The sequence below is a fragment of the Lissotriton helveticus genome, chromosome 2_1, assembly GCF_964261635.1.
Source record: "Lissotriton helveticus chromosome 2_1, aLisHel1.1, whole genome shotgun sequence".
In the NCBI taxonomy this organism is placed as follows: domain Eukaryota; kingdom Metazoa; phylum Chordata; class Amphibia; order Caudata; family Salamandridae; genus Lissotriton; species Lissotriton helveticus.
In genome coordinates this window covers 1505803514-1505824222 of record NC_136059.1, presented here as the reverse complement: position 1 = coordinate 1505824222, position 20709 = coordinate 1505803514, and the positions used below count along the sequence as shown (strand labels likewise).

General features: G+C 48.3%; 1 protein-coding gene across 1 annotated transcript in view; it reads right to left on the bottom strand.

Moving 5' to 3' along the window:
* Positions 1-20709, bottom strand: part of LOC144818720 (C-X-C motif chemokine 10-like) — an 87144-nt gene that overhangs the window by 12832 nt on the left and 53603 nt on the right. Inside the window, exon 3 of the mRNA XM_078676394.1 lies at positions 6811-6900. Coding sequence (XP_078532520.1) covers positions 6811-6900 — 90 coding nt within the window. The remainder of the gene's footprint in view (positions 1-6810; positions 6901-20709) is intronic.

The following is a 20709-nucleotide window of genomic DNA, read 5'->3' as shown; positions in this document are numbered from 1 at the left end:
GATTTAAAAACCTATGAATCAAAACAAGTCATGGAACGTCTGGATTAGGGCGAATGTGAATCATCGGATACGTCAGGAAGGGGTGGTGTGCATATATCCCCGCTGTAGGAGTTCCATTGATTCCAAACTTTCCCCCATTTTTGGGGCCTACCTCGTGCTACACATACCGTCTTCTCTCTAAACATACACCAATCCATATTTTCCTTCCACACCGAGACCGTCGGCGGGCGGGGAGCGCCCCACAATTGTGCAATGTCTCGTTTAGCAATCATGTTGGCCAGGGTCGCCCACCGGGTCTGAGTCACATCATAGTCATTCGGTTCCCATACATTCAACAGACACCGCCTAGCTTCCGGTTGTATCTCGACTCCCGTAACCTCTTTCATGACAGCATGCACTCTATTCCAAAATACAGCAACCTCCGGACATTCCCAAATGATGTGAAGAGAAGTAGCAAGCTGACCACAACCACGGATACATAGCCCATCAACAGAATAACCCATTCGAATCAGTCGCGGGCCAGTGACATACACACGGTGCAAAATCTTGAGTTGGACTAGTCGAAGACGGGCCGGTATCGCGGCCTCCTTGTGTGAGGAAATCGCAGATTGCCAGTCCTCGTCATCTAATAGTAGACCGTCTCTGGTCCAGACCTCCCTTAAATGCGTTAACAGGGCAGACGATCATTAATTAATTTCTTATAAATCAAAGAAATCGTGCTATCGGGTACATGTCCATCAAGTATCCGATCCTCCAACGGGGAAGATTCCAGAATAACGGTCCCCACGGGGAAAACTGAGCCCAACGCATGACGAATCTGTAAATAGCGAAAAAAGTCCCAATCACTCAAGTCATATTCCGCCTTCAGGACCTCAAAAGTCTTAATCATATCCTTAACCCAGAGATCGCCCACTCTACTGATACCAATTATATCCCATTTCTCAAAGCCTTTTGTCTGCCATAAACTTCCCAGCTTACAAGAATCGTACAAGGGGGTCGCCCGGGTCAGTCTCCCGCTCCACCCCATTGCCGCATTCGCACAATTCCACACCTGCACGGCGATCTTCAGCTAGGTATTTTTAACATAACTTTACACCACTCCCCCAACACTGCACTACACATATTTTCACATTAAAGTGCTCCAACGTAATTCCGCAAGTCGCAGCACACCCCAAAAGGTAGCTGCTTGGGATGGCTCTAATGATGAAGCATGTCACTGAGGGTTAACCCTTGGTGAGTGAGGGGACTCAAGAAAAGGTTTTTTCTTTTCTCAGTACAGGGGTGTGTTTCGCACATTAAGCTGAACCCCCACTCCCTTGGTTAGGTTCATGGATCCGTCATTCACAGTTTTTGTTACATTATCCAAAGAGATGCACAAGAAATACACAACATGCAGTTTCAATATTTATTGAAGCATTGAGATTCTTGAGTATAATATATGCGCTGCAATGATTAATATAAGGAAGCTTAATAAGGTAATTAGCATTACGAGAATGGTGAAAAAGATGTATAGTTCAACCATTTTGCTACAACAGGGAAGACATGCTTGCATATATGTACTGTAATATATTGTACTCTTACTTAGCGCATTCTAACCTAGTATTCCTAGTGTGAGTTAACCTGCCAAATCTCTGTAGGGTGATCAAACTCCCTGTTACATGTAGGTAAGTGTCATAAAGCTGCCCATCTTGGTGTGGAGCTCGACAGCATCCCTCGCATGAGGTAAACAGGAATCAGCTGGGCTAAGATTCCAGCATGGGTCGGTATCTCAGTGCCAGCGAAATGCTCCTCTGAATCAACAAAGGCTTGATGTCATATATATACTAACATCTTCCCTGTTACTATGCCGAAGCCCCAGTCAGGCCGCTAATGTTTATCCCATTGTGATAAGCCTGTCGCCGAGCGGCCAAAAACAAATTACATCTTGTGTGCTGAACTTAGCCTATGTACAAATTGTTTAAGGTGTTCTGATAGAATGCCTACGTAGCGGTACTGTAAGCAAACTAAGTTTGAAGAATATTATCCTGCATTTGCACGCAAATTAATGTTTGTCAAATGGCAGCGTGTTTAGGGAAAGAAGGTAACTTAAGAATGTGAGCATGTAAAGACGGCGTTAACCAGGTCTAATACCTCTATGTGACATCATCCCGATTTCCCCTCTGGAATGGCCCACTTCCATCAAGCACATCTCACTGGGCATAGACCACTTTCACCAGATGCAGCCCGCTTCCATCATAAGATTGTCTCTGTTTTAAAAGGCCCTTTTGTAGGGTGCTTCCAATCAACGTTTTGCTTTTCCCGTTCCCAATTTTCTGCTGATCTAGATGCTAGCCATAGGACTTTGAGCGTGTTTGACACTGCCATTCAGTGTCAAAGCGATGTGCTCATCATATACATACTGGTGTTTGGTGTATACATGATTGGCTGATTCAAGTTAGCTGTAAGATATATACCCAGGGCATGTATCTTGAATGCCCCACTGTGGGCCTGCAGCACTGGTTGTGCCATCCATGGAGGTTGCTCATTGATTGTGCCACAGCTTTGCCCTGGTGGGGCCTGTGTGCACAGGTTACTGTTACTTGGCTTGGCATTTCAAAAGCTAAGTACCAAGGTTCTACATGTCTCTTGCTATATCGGAGTTCTCCCTAGTGACAGGGTGTGGTGTTGGAAAGAGTTAGGGCATGTGCATGTGTGCGTGGCATGCAAGGGTTCTGAATGACACTGGATGGTGTGTTCGATACGACTAGGCCGGCTTCTCTCATTGGATTAGCATAGGGAATGTAGGGTAAGGCCATTGAGCAGTATTTCCCATGGGCAGAACAGTAGCAGTATCTTGTTTGATATTGATGAGTTAGTAATGTCGAATCCTCTCCAGTAGTGTGAGTGGATCCGACATTATTTGGGAAAGTGGGCATTTCGATGCTCATGGCTCTGTGAGCCTGTCAGCTTGTCTCCAATTCACATATCAGTGCTAGGGGGACAGCTACATCTGTGCATTCCTAGTAGAAGGCCATAAACTAGGGCTCAAGGTAAACTGCGGACCTCTGACTCAGAGGGGCCTTTTGGGACAGTTACAAGGAGGTGGAATTGGCACCTGCATTCCAAGGAGCAGGGTCTTGGCCCCACTAAAGATAATGATCAAACCTCCTGGGGTAGGATGGCAGACAGGACACATTTGGAGCGGGCCTATGCATTTCAAAGGTGGCCTTTTGAACTGATCAGATTTTTAAAGGCCAATGTGGGTAAAATGTTAATCTCTCCTCTGTTCTGTCGTCTCACTTGGTGTTCATCTTAGCGCTGGACGCCCCGTTGCTGGGGCAGCCATGCGCTCTACAAATACCTTAACATAACTACTCGGGCTCCGGCCTCTGAAAGTAAAGATGCTTTGGGATTTGGAACTAGACTACGCTGGTTTAGTGCTTGGACATCGACACAAGGAATCATTAGGGCAGGAGTGACTGCAACTGGATTATCCGCAGACTTGAGGTGTTGTGGTGACCTGGAGCTTGTCGTGGTCCAAGAGGATGACTATCACTAGGTGAATTTTGCCTATAAGTTGCTGGCCTGCAGCTATGTGTCAACTGTCGTGGCCCGAGTCCTGAAGTACTCTCCACCTGTCCATGAGATCCCAGGGACACAAATAATCTCACTGTTTCCACAAGATTGTAAGGACCGCACTGGGTGCGACAGAAATGGGTGGAAGTGATCATCATTTCGCAAGGACCGACCTGACGTACACCGTCATAACACTGTGTGTTCGTAAAGATCAGCAGCCACCTGAGGTGCTGAGACGTAAGGAGACCTGTGCTAGTTTGCACTCCTGATTCAGAAAAGGGGGTGGTGATGAACAGAGTGTCTGAATTAAGCAGACCACTCTTACCCAGTCCAAAGATCAGGGCTTGATCCATCACCGTTATCTAGCTCACTGCCCCATCCCAGCTCAGAACCTGGCTATATGCAAATGAGTCTGTCCCTGGCCCAGTGCATCATGGGAACAGGGCAGACCAAACTACCAAGCCAATTCTTCACCAGAAAGGAGACAAGCTTCCGGGGACCGGTTTCTGCCATTTCAGGCGTCTTCGGCCCGGCTTGCTTGAATCCTGATGGAGCAGTGAGCAAGGGACTCATGTCTGAGTATACCCTGCCACACCTATAGTGGCCAAAAACGATTCAGAAAAGGGGGTGGTGATGAACAGAGTGTCTGAATTAAGCAGACCACTCTTACCCAGTCCAAAGATCAGGGCTTGATCATGGTGCAATGAGCTAAAAAACGGTGTTGGATCTAGCCCTGATCTCTTGACTGGGTGAGAGTATTCTGCTTAATTCAGAGACTCTGTCCATCACCACCCCTTGTTGTAAATAAGTTTGCACTCCTGAGCGTATGGTGTCCGAGGGGTGTTGGGAGCACTTAGCTAGGAGCTAAGACTGTCTTTGACCTCAAGATCGGGAGGACGACAGTACCCTACATTGTGGCCTCCATCCGAGGTCGCCGGCTCACTCTACCTTTTTTGTGGAGAACATTGTGATGGGGCACCTACGACTGGCTGTCGGGAGCTATGGTAGCTCGCACCTCCGCCTGAGGGAAACATTTCTCCAGACTTGGAAGCGCACCAGCTTCATGGGTCACAACCTTGTGTCTACTGGTGGATACCGATCCTGCACTCATGCAGGTGCCGCTGGGCACCTGGAAGGCAAATCCAGAAAGACAAAATTAGGTAACTGTTTTTTCCATTTTAGCTGATTCTGACTGTCTAGCCAACAGGGTGTCAACAGGGGCAACATGTATCTTTGGCTGGTGTACTTGAATGACTGAGGGGTTGGGTCACGAGGTGAAGTCAAAGATCTGTGACTGCTTGACTTTTCTGCTAGTGGGAAAGTTCAACAATTGCATATAACTACATAGTGCATATACAATATGTATCTCATGTTGATTTCAATGGGAAAGTTCGACAATTGCATAAAAGCGTAAAGTGTATATACAATGTGTATCTTGTGATTTGAATGTGTGTGTAATACAAAGATCAGTGTTTTATACATACGTGTGGAGTCTTTTTGTGATGTACGCAATGTGTTGCGAGGGTGGTGGTTTACACTTGGGCCCTGAGGATAAGCCTGACTACTCGGTGCCAAGTTACCTAAGGGTGAGCACAGGTTATCGTAAACGTGTACAGTACTCATCCTATCTAGAGCGGTGGATTCTGACCAGCTTTGATGCTTCCCAGCCAGCCAGAAACCGATGGGTCTAACAGTCTAATTTCCATCAGGGTCAATCTACTTCCATCACTGGGCGGTCTCACTTCCACCAGTCAAACCCACTTCCACCATTGGCAATGCTCCAATTTCAACATGCACAGTCCACTTTCACTACTGGCCTTGCTTCCCTGTGTGTTCTCTACTATTTCTCCACTATGTATCCCCTCATACTTGCGGGATGGACTATCTTTTTTTCCACTTTTTTCATCCATGGTGTGTCCCCTCAAGCCCTCCATCTCTAATTTACCTCTCACCCTCCGTTCTACCCTCATCACTCCGTCCACCAACGCACTGCTCTGTCTCCAGTATACTCCAACTCGTTTCTGTCTCATCAGCAATTTCTCCACTTTACTCCAGCTCTGCTGCTTTTCTCTACCCCATCTCTCCTCTTTTTAATTTCTGCCTGCTCCTCTTCATTCCTCTGTTCTCTTCCTATGGCTCTTTCCTTCATATAGCTGGTCTACTTTCTCTCTCCCTCTATATTTGATTGCTCTACTCTCTCCCTTCTATATTGCTTTCTTTTATCTATCCTTGTAGTGATATATGCTTTTTTGTGCATTGTGAGATCATGTGATGACCTTTGACTACAGGTGTTTTAATTGACTCCATGTGTTTTAACTTCTTCTATCTTGAACATACAACATCATTATTGTGCTGTTGTACTGGAAGGATCACCTTCCAATACAAAACCAAGCTAGACTCACACACACACCCTTGGACTACGGTGCAAACATGTATGCATGGCACTAGGCAGCCTAATTGTGCCCCAGCGCTAGGGAGAGGGCAGGATAGGGCCAAATCAGGAGAGATTGCCACTGCTCTATGATCCCCTTATCCGATGCAACCCCACTAGCCTTGATTAGCTCCTTGCTGCTGGGACTCAGCTCCACCCTCCACTCAGTCAATGTGTGAGACGCCAAGCTGGTAACCAGCCCCATTGATCAGCACCCCACAGTTTTGCAAAGAGGTCACCCTACTCATCTCGTGGAGGCCTCTGTCATCAGCCCGTGCTGTTTTAAAAAAAAAACTATGGGAAGCAACACAACGGGCGGGAGAGGAGGGGGGAGCAGCAACAACAGGAGGGGGAAGAGCAAAATGAGGGAAGTGCAGGGGAGGAGGAAGGGAGCAGCAGACGGGGCAGCAACATGGAGAAGGGATGGGTGGGATGGGAAAGAAGAAATAGTACCTCTATAACTGTGCGAGCAGTGGTCTGGCACTAATTAAATTCAGGGAATCTGTGCTTAGTCCATGCTCCACAGAAAGGAACAAAAGTGTCGCTCGGCCTGCTCTGGCAATTTAGAGACAGCAAAGAAGAGTGACACATAAGCTAACAAATGGTAAGCAATGGGTTCCATCCAACAGTTTATTGTAAACAAAATGTCTCTCAAGCAAGAGCACGTGCAGCACATGTGCTGTTGCAGGCTTGACCTAAAAATTTATATTTTAAAATAATTTTCATAGCACGTGCCCCCACATTTTACTGTGAATGTTTGCACACAAAACTCCAGGCTTCTGCAAGGATAGGTGAATGCGGCCAGTAAGCAAATGTAGACTAACCTTTTCTTCATAAGATTGTTCAGCATCCTCTTCACTTTTTTAGACTCTGAATTGAGACATCGCTTCTCCCCAAACGCTTTCATGGTCGCACTGCAAATAATAATAATATAGTTCAGAGAACAGTAAATGCAGTCAGTGACTTTACCTTCACATTAAAGGTGCTTAAATGTGATGAGCGGGGATCTGATTTGTTCTAGAAAATAATTTGTCATCGTAGTCATGATGTGATTGGTGGGGGTATTGGATGGTAAGAAGTAAAGCTTGGAAAGAGAGTGCTGACACATTAACACCAGACATACCCAGATTGCATGGGGAAATTGTTTTGTGCATTGATCTTCCATTTCATTCGTACAATAAATGAAAGCCAAGAGTAGGTCCCATTAGAAAATCATGTGTTTTAATTTTGTACACTTTTAACCACCAAATTCTGTCTCTATTGCTGCACAACATTTGAAAAAACTTGTAAGTACATACAATCATTGGTAATGTGCTGTTTCAGGCTGCAGGATGAAATAGATATATTTTTTATTTTAAGTAATAGTTTCTTTGAGGTTAAAACAAATTCCATTTTCGACGTTCTTTAATAACATTTATTAGGAAGTGGATGATTAGCTAGTCAAAAGACCAATGGATGAGCTCTTTACAAAGTTAGACAAGCTAATGTATAGAACTGCCTTTCCCAACTAGAGGTTGGCGACCCACTGGTGGGTCCCGCTCCGAATTTTTGTGGGTCGCCAAAGTCCAGGAAATAAATTAAGATGTCAATGTCGTTAAATTCTGTTTTCATCGTGTCACATTTGCTACACTTTAAAGACAAAGGTCAAATGTCACGGTTGTCTTGTGCTGCTTATTATTTTAATGGAGGGTTAGTGTCAGTCAAAGACTTTATTCGATTATATTTCATAACCATAAAAGTACGTCAGATCACATAATGAAAAATTACATCATCAAAAAAAGGAATTAACATTAAAGACAATATACACAATATATACATAGGCCAAAGGTTAAAATTGCAAAAAATCACATAATCGTTGTCCAAGATAATTAAAAGTGGGGAGAAAAGGCCACTCCAAACTAGTCCCAATCTACCCTTCATGTGATTACTTTGCGCTTATTGACATAGGGACGGGACATATAATGTTCTGGGGTAGAAATCAGTTATGCTCCAGGTGGAAATGGGACCATCACCTCTTTGTGGCCGCCATAATTCAAGATATGGGATGACATATTTGCTCCTAAATTTTACCAGTATCAGATCTCCTGCAATGTCTTTTGGTAAAGATCCTAGCCAGCCCACCCTTCTGACAGATAGTATAGTACCATCGATGTTGGTTGGCAGAGGTCTATTTTTGCTTAGCCAAAACGTGACTGTATTTGTTAGATCCTGTTGGCTTTCAATTTTCCCTTTGGTCAATTCTGGTGCTCCTGCGAGGATGCACACAAAAGGAGCGGCCTCCGGTGGCAAATGTAGGAGATTGGTTTTGTGTGACGTAATCTCATTGTTTGCCCGTAGCCCCTTGTGCAACCTAGATGCTTTATTTGGCCCTGATCTATAGTAGGAGCTCCGAGTAGTTGAGCCTCCTTTCGGAGGTTTACAGCTGTTTTTTGTGGATAGGCTAAGTGATTATGGGTAGTCTCACATTGTGTGACGGATTCAGTCGTTTCTAAGGCGAATGGGCGCTGTGGCTGGGAAGGTTCTGGCAGGTTTTTTATGAGTGGCGGGTTAACCTTAATCGCATCCTCGACACCCGTGAGCCTATCCCCTAAGCTGATTACTTTTTCTATCAGGGGTGAAATTAACGCTTCCAACATTCTTTCGATTGAGGCCAATAGAGAAGCCTCAACGGGTGCTGTAGGGGCAGTACTAACAGTGATGGGAGTGTTTGGCAGAGAAGAATTGGGTTTTAGTTTCTATTGCTTTGCCTGACTCCCCATTTGTATAACCCCAACTCTCTTCCTTTTGGTGGAGGAAATCTGTGGTGGCCCTGTAGGTTTGAGATTTGGCTCTAATTGTACTGAAAGGGGAGTAGCCTGGGAGTTATTAATTAGTTGGGATTGGGATTGGCTACAGGGCTCAGGACTAATGGGTGCTAAGGTGAAAATAGGAGCGTTGATTTGCATATTACCTGAATCCAGAGGGGCATATGTAGACTTACATAATTTATTTAATTCATCAAATAGCGATAAGCTCGGTGCTGGATCAGGGGTCTGTATAGGCGAACATATACTAGGGGGACATTCAATAACGGGGGATCGTTCTATTCTCTCTAGTTCTTTTAAAATAGGGAGAGTTACCCTGTTAACGAAATAGTCCATTGTCCCCTTAAGCATGTGTCTCTGGGACGGAGTATTTCTGGTCTCCTCCTCCCCACGTGTCATGGCACAAGGATTCTGGCAGTTACAATTGAGTCTGAATTGATCGGCTGCGTAACGATTCAGCTGACTTAAGGCTCTGCAGAAACCTGTGAGGAGCCTGGGGAGTAGCCGTAAATAACTGTACCTTATGTCTTTCGTGTGATCCTACTCCGAGGTCCAGAGTGATGTAAGGTGGGGTGCCCCGTCCCGTCCTCCTCTGGCCTCCGAGGGCCACAGAGGGCCCGCCCTTTGCCCGGGCTTATCCCGGCGAGTCCCGCGCGCGCCCCGCGGCGCGGGAGATAGTCGATGTTAAGTAATGACAAAGAGGATGTGGGCGGATCCAAGCACAGGTGGTGACCCGCACGGACTCCTGGTGAGTGGAGTCCCGTGCAATCTGGAATGTTGACCCCACAGCGCTTGCAGCGCAAGTTCTGTTGCACGGACCCCCCTCCTGGGGCAGCAGTCAGTTCTGATGGCAGTAAGCTGACTCGGCGAAGCGGGACCCGCGCCAGCAGGTTCCGCGAGGTCCTTTGAAACGGGAAAGAGGATGTGGGCGGATCCAAGCACAGGTGGTGACCCGCACGGACTCCTGGTCAGTGGAGTCCCGTGCAATCTGGAATGTTGACCCCACAGCGCTTGCAGCGCAAGTTCTGTTGCACGGACCCCCCTCCTGGGGCAGTAGTCAGTTCTGATGGCAGTAAGCTGACTCGGCGAAGCGGGACCCCAGGGTTAGTGTTTACAAACGCCTCACACTTTCCAGTCAAAGAAAGATTAGTAAAAAGAATTATGTGAGAAGCCTGCTGGGGTACATGAAATGTGAAAGGAAAGACTGTAGGATTTAATCTATTTCTAAGGCACAACAAAGTGTAAACACCTGTGAATGAGCTGTACAAATTCAGAAGTTAGGAAAGCAAAAATAAAGCACATCTTTTTTGTAATTCTGACAGAGATTTTAATGGGATCAGAACGAATCAAGACAATTTACTCAAAGATGCACAAATGATAGGTATTCACTGAAACCCGACTTCCATACATTATCATTTGTGTGCAATATAGCGTTACCTATAAAACTGTATGTCTGTGTAAATTTACTGCCAATTTCAATAGAAAAGGTGCTCCCTGCAAATAATGTGCTAGCACGTGATGTTTAGTTACATTAGAAAAATCACCCGCCTCATGTCCATTAAAGCTAAGTGTGTCACAAAAGGCCTTCGCTTTAAAAAGTGGGTTGTGGTTCTTAAACGTTTGAGAAGCACTGGTCTAGAAGCAAAACAGGGTTCAGTGCAGAAAATTCGGCTAGTCCTTGCCAGCTCTGGGTCAACTACCAAGGGTCCAGCAAAGTCCTTTCTCAAATGTTCTCCTGGTACTTCTCCAAAGATACTCTCACATGCATTATCTCCCTTTGAAGTTCAGTGAGGAGGTCTTTCGTGACCCATGAGAATGACCTGCAGAACTTTAGTTCAAGAGAAGAGGCTGCAGACCGCCAGACCTTACTCAGGACAACAGAGTATCTCTGATAGCAGTTTTCTTCTTCTTGTTTTCTGCAAATTTCCAGTACGGATTCCGATTATCAGTTGATAGGGGACCCAAGTTATAAGGAAACACAGGCGTTGATGGTGAAAATTCCTGAAATTCACAATGTCCCTAAACAGTGCCCTCACTCGCCTCTTACCCTCCCTCTGTCTTATAGCCAAACTGTCTCAGAAAGCATTATTGCGAATACTTTCCAAGATGGTGGAAGGCTAACTAGGCTACCTCAGCTGCATCAACATGCTCATGGGCTTGCGTGGTAAAATGAGGTATCGCTCTCTCCACTACAATAGAAATCCTACTCAAATTGGTCAAATGCCTATTGTACCCCTTTGAGTGAGAGGAGCCAGTGATTAGCCAGCGAAACTATAGAAAAGCCTGCATCAAAGCTTCAGTCACACTATACTGTGTAGATGAAACTTCCAAATGTTCCTAATTGCCCCTTGTGATGAGCATTTGTCTCAAAGTCTCTTCCTCCTCCACACATGTCTGATAATAACAGGGTGGTGCTCAATGGAAGGTGAATGACAAAAATATAAAATCAAAAATATCGGGTGATATGGCTATTGTGTCAAAAATATCATCATCGCACATCAGAGCCTTCTCTTCAATTCTTGAATTCTGGAAGAAACTGAAGACTTGGCTCTTTAAATAATCCCTCTATCTGTTCTAAGGGAAGATAGAATCACACCTACTCAGCACCAGGATACCATCCCCAGTGATAAGGCTCTCTACAAATACGTATAACATAACATACAAAAAGATTGTGGGCCAAAATATAAAAGTTAAGAATAGGTGTTCATAGGCAGTAGCGGTCGGTGGTGGGAGTAGCTGCCGGGCAGTGATGTGGGGAGGGAGAGGGGTAGGGTGGGGGTAGTAATCTATGGATTACGGAGGATTACAGGTAAGTAATTATATAAATAAATAAAACAAATTTAATTGCGCGCACTGCATCCCCAAATCCCACAGGTCTGTGTAAGCTCAAGTTCCACGCCCGCCCAGAATGACACAATGACGGGGTACTGCCAGACCATATGGTAAAAGTCCGCTGGAGCTTGGTCACATCGTGTACAAGTTAGGGATGGTCGCAGTCGAGCTCTGTACAAACACGCAGGAGTTAAATATGCCATATGTAAATAGTAGATTTGAATTAGGCGCAGTTTGGAGGAGGTCGTCAAGGTCTTGGGGGCCATGAGAGCGTCCCGCCAGTCCGCGTCCTCCAAGGGGCCCGGCCAGTCCTTCCAGTGGACACGCAGTGAGTCTAGGGTCGTGGGCCGTTTTTTACTAGGGAGCGGTAGATCCGCAGCACCCCTCCTTTACCCAGGTTCCCCATCATCACTTGGGCCTCAAAGGGACTGAATTCGGGGAGGGAGGTGTGAGAAGTAATGTGTGCATTGAGGGCGTGCCGAAGCTGCAGGTATTTGTAGAACTGGGAGGCATGAAGGAAATATCGCTGCTGCAATTCTGAGAAGGCCCTGATGTGGTCCCCTACCCAGACGTCCCAGGGAAGTGAGATCCCAATGCGGTCCCATTGACGAAAGTCCCAGAGAGTTGAAGTCTCACGCAGCCAGGTACCATGCCACAGGGGTGTATGTTGGGTAAGCCTCCCGTCCCATTTTGTGTGGCGCAGGGCAGTGCACCATGCCAGTAGGACTCTCCTAGTAATAGGGGAAGGACTTTTGGTATATGGGCCCCGTACAAGTAGGCTTGGAGTTGTGAGAAGTCCATAGACCGGCGCTCGACCTAGTACGCCGGGTTGGACCAACCGCCGGCAAACCAGTCATGCACCACAATAAGTCTTGGGCCAGGTAGTAAATGTGAAGATTGGTTACCCGCACGTCCCCATCACAGGGAAGTATCCAACAGTGAGCCAGGGCCCTACGCGGCCTCCCACCTGTCCATAAAAACTGGGTGAGCAGTCCATCAATCTCACCGAACCAGCTCCCTGGGAGATGAAAGGTTATGTTTTGAAGAATATATAAAAAGCGGGGGAGAACCATCACTTTAAAAAGCGGACTTCTGCCCAGGAGATTAAGAGGAAGGGACTACCTTGGCCCTGGTAACCAGGGGCATAAGGTTGAGGGCCCATTCAAGTTCGGGGAGCCAGGTTACCCAGACTCCCAAATACTTGAAGGACTGCCTGTGCAGGGGAATAGTCATTTGCCAGTCGAAACATGCTTGTGATGGGTGGAGGGGAACCAGAGTGGATTTCACCAGGTTGAGCCGCAGGCTGGAGACTCGTTCAATGGCGGACAGGATGTCCAAGCACCATGGGCCGGAGTCCTCGGGATCTGCTAAGAAAAGCAGGATGTCGTCCGCATAAAGGGCAACCTTGTTGACCCAACAGGGGTCCCAGGCCCAGCCCTGGATGCGGGAATTGTTGCATATGAGAGAGGCCAGGAGCTCCATTTCTAGCGCGAATAAAAGTGGTCATCCACCAAATCATGCGGATTCCCTCGGGCCCGCCAGAGACGGAGGTAGACCGGGGAATGATTGGAGATACCCCGGGGAAGGATATTAACTCCCGACACCAACTGGCGATCGGTGGCCGGCAACAGGAGCAAGTCAATACAGGAGTGGGTAAGGTGGGCTGCCGAAGTGTGAGTATGTGAGTATGCTGTTCTCGGCGGGGGTTCTAGACCCTCCAAGCGTCGCAGAGACCCAGGGCAGAGAACCAATCAGAAAGGTGATTAGCAGAAGCAAGGTGGGACGCGGAGGGAATACCTGTTGTATTGCGAGAAGGCTGCAAAACAGCATTGAAGTCGCCCCCAGTGACTGTCAGACCCTGAGGTAAAATTCGAGATTAATAGTGAAAGTCGTCGGAGGGCAGAGAGCACTGTGGTGGGGGAATGTATGCACACATGAGATTGAGAGGATGACCCTCGATCGCACCAATTAGAGCTACGTAACACCCCTGCATGTCGGCCTCCACTTGTGTCAAATTATAGGGGAGACTCCTACGAATCAATATGGCCACTCCCCGATTGCCCCGTGCGAGATCAGACTGCCAGACCCTGTCAAACCCATATCGGGCGAGGAAGGTGTGTTTCTTGTAGGAAGAGAATGTCAGGTGCTTGGCGTTGGGCACTGTGGAGCACCGCGGTTCGCTTTATACGGTCTAGTAGGCCGTTGACGTTCCATGACAGAATGTGGAGTGGTGTGTGTGTGGACCAGAAAGAGGGAACCCCGGTCCCATGGGAGGTAACATCTCATAGCCTGAGTGTAGGGATAGAGCTCGTGTATTATGGTAGGTCTCATGTCATTGGAATTGGTGTGTGTGCTCAGGGAGATGTCATGAAAAACAAAAACCAGTGGCCCGAACGTGGCCAGAAACGATAAACAATTAGAAGACAATGGTCCTCCCACCCCTCCTGCCCCCCAACACCCCCACCCAACACTTCTGAAATTGAAGCATCTGTCGCCCTGAAAAAGAATTCAACAAAAACAATACAAACAAGTCTGAGTGCTAAGCTAAAACGAGTAGCAGAGCATGGTCTTGGCGAAGATGGACCCCTCCATGTAGATGGAAAAAGATATTGTTAACAGCTGCTAGAGATTTTAAGACAATTTGTGGTCCTAAGTCCATCTGGCTTCAGGGTCAGACTCCGTCGTCTTCCTCTGATCCTCGAAGTGCAGGGCTCCTAGACAGGTCAGAGTCAGACATGGCAGGGCGCAGTGTTTCGGAGGGGTCTGAGACCCGGCTCAGGTCAATCATGGACCCAGTCAGGCTGTGAGTCCCAGACACCGGAGGTAATCCAGAGATAATGAGTAAGTGTGACACTGCTTCTGGTGATCGTGAGGCCCCGCTTCGTCGGTCACCCTTCTTGCAGGACCGAGTGCGGCACTGCTGCGGCTTAGGAAGGGTTGGTTGAGGTTGCTTAGGCCCATGTCAAGCAGGGGAAGAGACGGGACGAGTCCGGAGGGGGTGCTCCTCGTGAGCCAAGTCCAGGCCGCTTGGGGGGCATCAAAGAAGAGTGTCTTGTTTTGAAAAACAACTCTGAGCCAGGCCGGAAAGAGGAGTCCATAGCGGAGACCCAGATTCCAGAGCTTCTGTTTGATGTCATCGTAAGTTTGTCGCTGGGCCTGCACCTCCCTGGTATAGTCCGGGAAAAGCATGATTGTGCTGTTTTGGTAAGTCACTGGACCCTGCGACCTCGCCGCCCTGAGGATAGCGTCTCTGTCCTGGAAGCTGAGGACCCTCATAATGATGGGCCGTGGTGGAGCCCCAGGGCGGAGGCCGGGGAGCCAGGGAGCGATGGGTGCTCAACCGCAAACCACGGAGAGAGGGACTCCTTAGGTACCCATGATCTCATCCAGGTCTCCATGAACGTGTACGCTCGACCTTGTTCAACCCCCTCGGGAAATCCTATGAGGCGTAGGTTATTCCGTCTTGACCTGTTTTCAGCGTTTTCGGCCTGCCTGTGAAGTTCAGAGGTCTGAGACTGGAGCCGGGCCACCTGGGTCTTTAGTTGGCCTATGCCGTCCTCGGCAGTGGAGATGCGCTTCCGCCTCCGAGATCCGAGCCATCGCTTTGAGCAGGTCCTGACGAATAAGGGCCATGACAACCCTCACCTCACCAATCTTATTTTCTACTGAAGTTTGTGAATTGCCGATTGCTTGAAGGATTGTGGAGAGATCACCCCCAGCGGGGGCAGGGGTATTCGACACCCCCCTCTGGGGTCCCGGTCGCTGGTGGTGTATTGGTCCATTTTTGTTTGGGTCTGTGGAGCAGTTGTCTTTGGGGCACGGTCCCTGCCCATCGCGACCGTGGATAGAGGCCCCTGTTGCCGACTGGGTGGGGGAGGTAGTCGGAAATCGCAAAAGGAGGGGAGCTGACACACAGACCCTCAATACTCTGGCCAAGGCGTCAAGGCCGAGCCTCCTAGGGCCTCCTCAACTCCTGGGACAAACAGCACGAGTCTGGGGACTCCACACATGCCTCCGCCTGATGCGACGGCCGATAGTAAGATGGCACCGCCTGCCGTCTCAGGGTGCGTGGCAAGAGGTCGGTGCGGGGGCCCAGAAAGCCAGTCCGCTGCTCCCCAGCACAGTCAGCCGGTAGTTATTCCTGGTACCTCTAGCTTGTCGCGTGTGGGTGTCCAGTGCCACTCAATGGATGCGGTTGAGGGCAGACAATGGGTGCCAAGCACTGGGATGCAGGCGGGGACCAGGTCCAAGTGAGTGGATAGTGAGAGGGGGTGTTGATATCAAGACCCCACGCTGCCCGACATCGACGGCTGAGATCAGTCCCGCAGTAGAAGTTCTCCGACCAACAGAGGAGGCCAAGGGGAGGAAAAGAAGGGTCTGCTCCGCGGCGGACCCCCAGCTCTGGCAGGGGGCAGGCCCAGGACAGGGACGGCCAGGAAGGCCCACCGCGTGTTCACAAGTCGACGGTCGCCGAAATGCACCCCCAGATATGATGTGTGTCGTAGAGTTTGAGAAGGGGTGAGTCAGTGAGGGAGGGAGGGAGAGGGGGGCGGGAGCGCCAACATCGCCCCTCCACACCGCCACCCGACATGGCAGCCGATCCCAATCCCCACTGTAGACGGAGGCCTCGGGGGAGCTCTTGTTGCCCCCAGCAGCCAGCAACTCTTGGGAGCAGGGGGTGAGGCCTCAACACCGACACAGAGCGTGAAAGATGGGAGGGCCCAAACAAGGCCGAATCTGGCGTCCATACAACAGTGGGCCAAACCAGTGAGCCACTAGGAAGGGCCCCCCCCCTGGTGAGCAGAAGTCCGCACCAAGGGCCAAGTTCAGTGTCACCCCCTCCGTCCGGCGGGGCACAGCGATGGAGGGCGGGGACACAGCCCCCAGAGGGCCGGGGCGACCTCCCCCACTTCCAGACCTGGGGGATGGGCCGGCCAAACACGGGACAGAGGAGGCCACTGTAGCAAGGAAGAGAGATGGGCCCGATCCCCACGCCGCTACCCGCCCACCGTAGCCAGCACTGCAAGCCCTCACTCACCGGACAGACGCTCTCAAGGTGTTTCTGGGCAGAGCCCCTCTGAAGACATCCAGCAGGTTCAGGAGTCAGGGGTAGATGTATAGTTTGACTACTAATTTATATTTTAGTAGAGGGCTCTCCGGTTTGCAGGGAAACAGGGCGGGAGGTTATTAAACTTATTTTTTATTTTACAAATTAACAGGACATGGTGACACACAAAGGGGCTCCAAAGCAGCAAACTGAAGGATCCAGCACATGCTATTACACCTGCAGAAGCTTCAGCAGGTCACAGTGACTTAAGAAAGTCCAGCCCAGGCAGAGCAGGGTGGCACATAGACTTCGAAGGGGACAGGGCACACAAAGGGGCTATAAAGTTGCATCATCTATCAGCACATCCACAATTATACACCAATGATCATGCGCCAACACGCCCAACATCAAACTTATACACAAACAACATTGTACAACAACACGCTCATCAACATGCCTCTAGACAACCCAAATAAGCCAACACACGCGCTATTACAGGCCAACACACTCACTATCATATGCTGATACTCACTATCATAAGCCAATACATACACTAACACACAGAACATCATTCATCCACATAAAAAACATCATATGCCGAAACACAGCCACCATGAGTCCACAGAACCAATAACACAAACCAACACAATCATACACCAATGTAACTGCTATTCCATGCACACACAGCCAACATCACCAACACACAAAACAGCAATAAAATACTACAAACCATTACATTCTCTACAACATACTAATGTTGAAAGTAAGCAAAGGTAGGTTAATATGCTAACAGTGGATTTTCCATAAAAATAAAAAGCAATGAAACTCAGAAGGTAGGTTTCTACGTTCACATCATTGACTACCTCCTACATGAGCAGACCCACCATCAACTACATGTTGGCACAACCAACCTCACAAGTCAACAAACCCCCAGTTCACCATTATATGCAAACGTACCCACCTTCATACATGTCAACCCACAATCATATGCTGGCACACCCACAATAGTAGGGCCTCCGAACCTTCATAATATTTGACTGCACAACCACCATCATAGCTGCACAACCACCTGTATAAGGCCACATACCCCCATCAAACAATCACGCAGGTATGTTCGTACCAAAAGCAACATCATATGCCCACACTGCCACCATCATATACCAACACATTTGGCACCATACAAATAAGCACCCGCGATTATATGCCAACACTCAGGTACCTAAATACCCACAAAGCCACCATTTAACAAAAGTGTTCGGTGTCACTCCAAATACTTAATCACGCTATAATACGTAATTGTACACATTTATAAACACAGTCAATGATCTCCCAAACAAATCTCATTTCATAATATCAGCTAAGGGATTTAAGTTTGAATTATTACAGTGTTACTGGGACATGAAGTGAAAGTAGCATCTCGACTCATGAATTGTATGACTCCTTAGCTTCTTATGGCAAAGCCACTCTTAAAATATTTGGCAACCCTAAGTCCCTTTCAATAATTCCATATGAATCAATTTAACTAGAACTTTCTGACAAAGAAATCCTAACTGACTTTAAATGTTTTTGCTATGTATGTATTAAAACTGGAACAAACAGTTTTGCCTCAAACCTAGGGTGGCATTTAGAGTTTGGCAGATGCAGTACACTCACATTAAATTGCCAGATGTTATGTCAGTCCTATTCAGAGTATATGCAAATGTATCCTTTACAAATATGGCAAAACATATTGTCAGAAGTCGGGTGTCCCGGACCGACTTCCTCCATTCTCTTCTTTCTCTCCCCAGCCTTACGACACGGAAGCGCCTGCTGCCGACCTCGAGTGGCCTTCCGGTTACTGGCCCTTTAACTTTGATCAAGACGGAGCCGATGATCCAGCCTTTGGGGCGGGGCCTCCGATGGTGAGTGAGGTCAAAGTCCCGACGCCCAATGAGGACAGCGAAACGGAGAAGCAGGAAGCGTCCAGTGCTGCCGATCCAGACGCCGGAACCGTAGGACGAGAGACGAGTGTTCAGCTCCCGGAGGGAACCGCAACCAGACCGCCAGAGCCAGGAGGCTAACCTCACGCTTCGCCCCGCCACTTTCACGGAGGAAAGTGGCTCCAACAGGTGCGTCAACGTCTCCTGGGTCCCGGGAAGAGGGAGGATCGCCCCTACTTGGGTGGGGAAGCCGGGGAATCTCCTGGGTAGCCGGTTCTCTCACTGCTCCCGGTGTTATTCCCCCCCCCTTCACGCCTCGTAGGACATGGGTGATCCCTCAACTCCCTTCCACACGCCGTAATAACTGTGCCTGATACCTAAGGCTTTTCTTTTTCTTTTATCCACATCCCCGCTGCCTGGAATGGAGATGACAGAACCAACCGGTCGCCGTGAGCCAAACAGGCCAGACCCAGATCCCGGCTAGAACCCCAGTGGAGAAGACGCTGCGGACCTCAGTTAAAAGACTCTGTGTACTTAATTCCCCAATAGCTGGGTTGAGAACAGCAACTAAATAAAGAGTACCTTAAGAAACTGATAACTTTCTACGTCCTCTATCCCCCGCTCGTGACACATATGTATGCACTCTAAATTGGGCGGAGGGACACCTCCCAATATACAAATGTGTGGATGTTCCACATCCACCAAATGCCAAATGAAGGGCTTAGTCCCATCTTTTATATCTTAAAAGAAAAGGAAATTAGAAATGTGCTCTCTCCCTTTCTAACTATGTAAATAATTAAAATATCAGGGGGGGTGACTCCACTATGGTAGAGGAACTTCGCCCCACTGCTACCCAGCAGAGGCAACAGTGAAAAATAAAATGATTTTTATAATCATTTTATTTTTCACTGATCCAGCAGAGTCACAGGGTGGGGTCGAGCGGGGTTGTGCAATCCTGGGCTTCAGGGAGGAGGAGTGATGACCACTGCTAAGTGTGCATGTCGGTCGTGCAAGCCATCTTATGGTGGCGAAAATGACATGCACACTTAGAACCCGAGCTGTGTTGCACCGCCAGGTGGAGAACAGACACAGGCTCCCAGGATGTGTCTGAGCACCAAACCAGGCCGCTCAGACCAATCCCAGCGCTTCTCTCATGCTGGGTAAAAGTATTTCCAGCATGAGAGCAGCATAGGGATTAGCATCTGGGAGCCTGTGCAGTGCTCCAGTTGAGGATCGGGAGAGGAGCAAGGCGGCAGACGCATAGTTAGGTAAGTGATATTTTATGTTTTTTAATGTGTTTGTGTGTTTTATTTTTATATTCCTCCCTCTGCTGCTGGTCAACTACGTTGCACTGAGAGCAGCCGCCACTGGAAAATATAGCATCAAATCGGTTTACCCTATGTTTTGGAGTGGTGCAAAACTTTAGTTAGGAGAAAGTACTGTTTGCTCAATTTACCAAATAAGCAACAAAAATGATGCAAATGGAAAATCCTATTTTATTTTCTATACACCGGTGTAGAGGGTTTGTAATAGACAACGAAAGTATCATGACCAGATGCATTGGCTCAGCACCAGTAGCCGCCCGTAGTAGGAGTGCTGCTGGGCGCTGACGTGGGGCGGAGGAGGGGCAGGGCAGGGGGTAGTAAACTACGGATTACGGTCTATTATAGGTAATTAAACATATAAATAATTTAAAGTAATTTCGTAGCGCGTTGTGCATCGCATTTGGCAATGCAGCGCGTGCAACGAAATTCGTTTTTTTATTTATATGTTTACTTGCCTCTAATCGGCCGTAATCCGTAGTTTACTACCCCCCACCCTGCCCCGACCCACATCAGCGCCCAGCAGCACCCCAACCATGGGCCGCTACTGCTCAGCACAGAGCGGAGCACCTGTTTTTATGCGCTTGCACTGCCTAACGTCCATCATTTAAACCAATATTTCTCAGAATTAGTGCATTATTTCCAGAAAGAACAGCTTGGGACAGAAATAGGCAAATGCTGCTTACTGTTTTGATGCTGTGTCGTCTGGATATCAAGCTTTAACTCAGAGGTAGTCTAGGTTAAATTAATACTCGGACCAAGATCCCAGAAGGTGTTCCGTACATTTTACGGGTCTGGT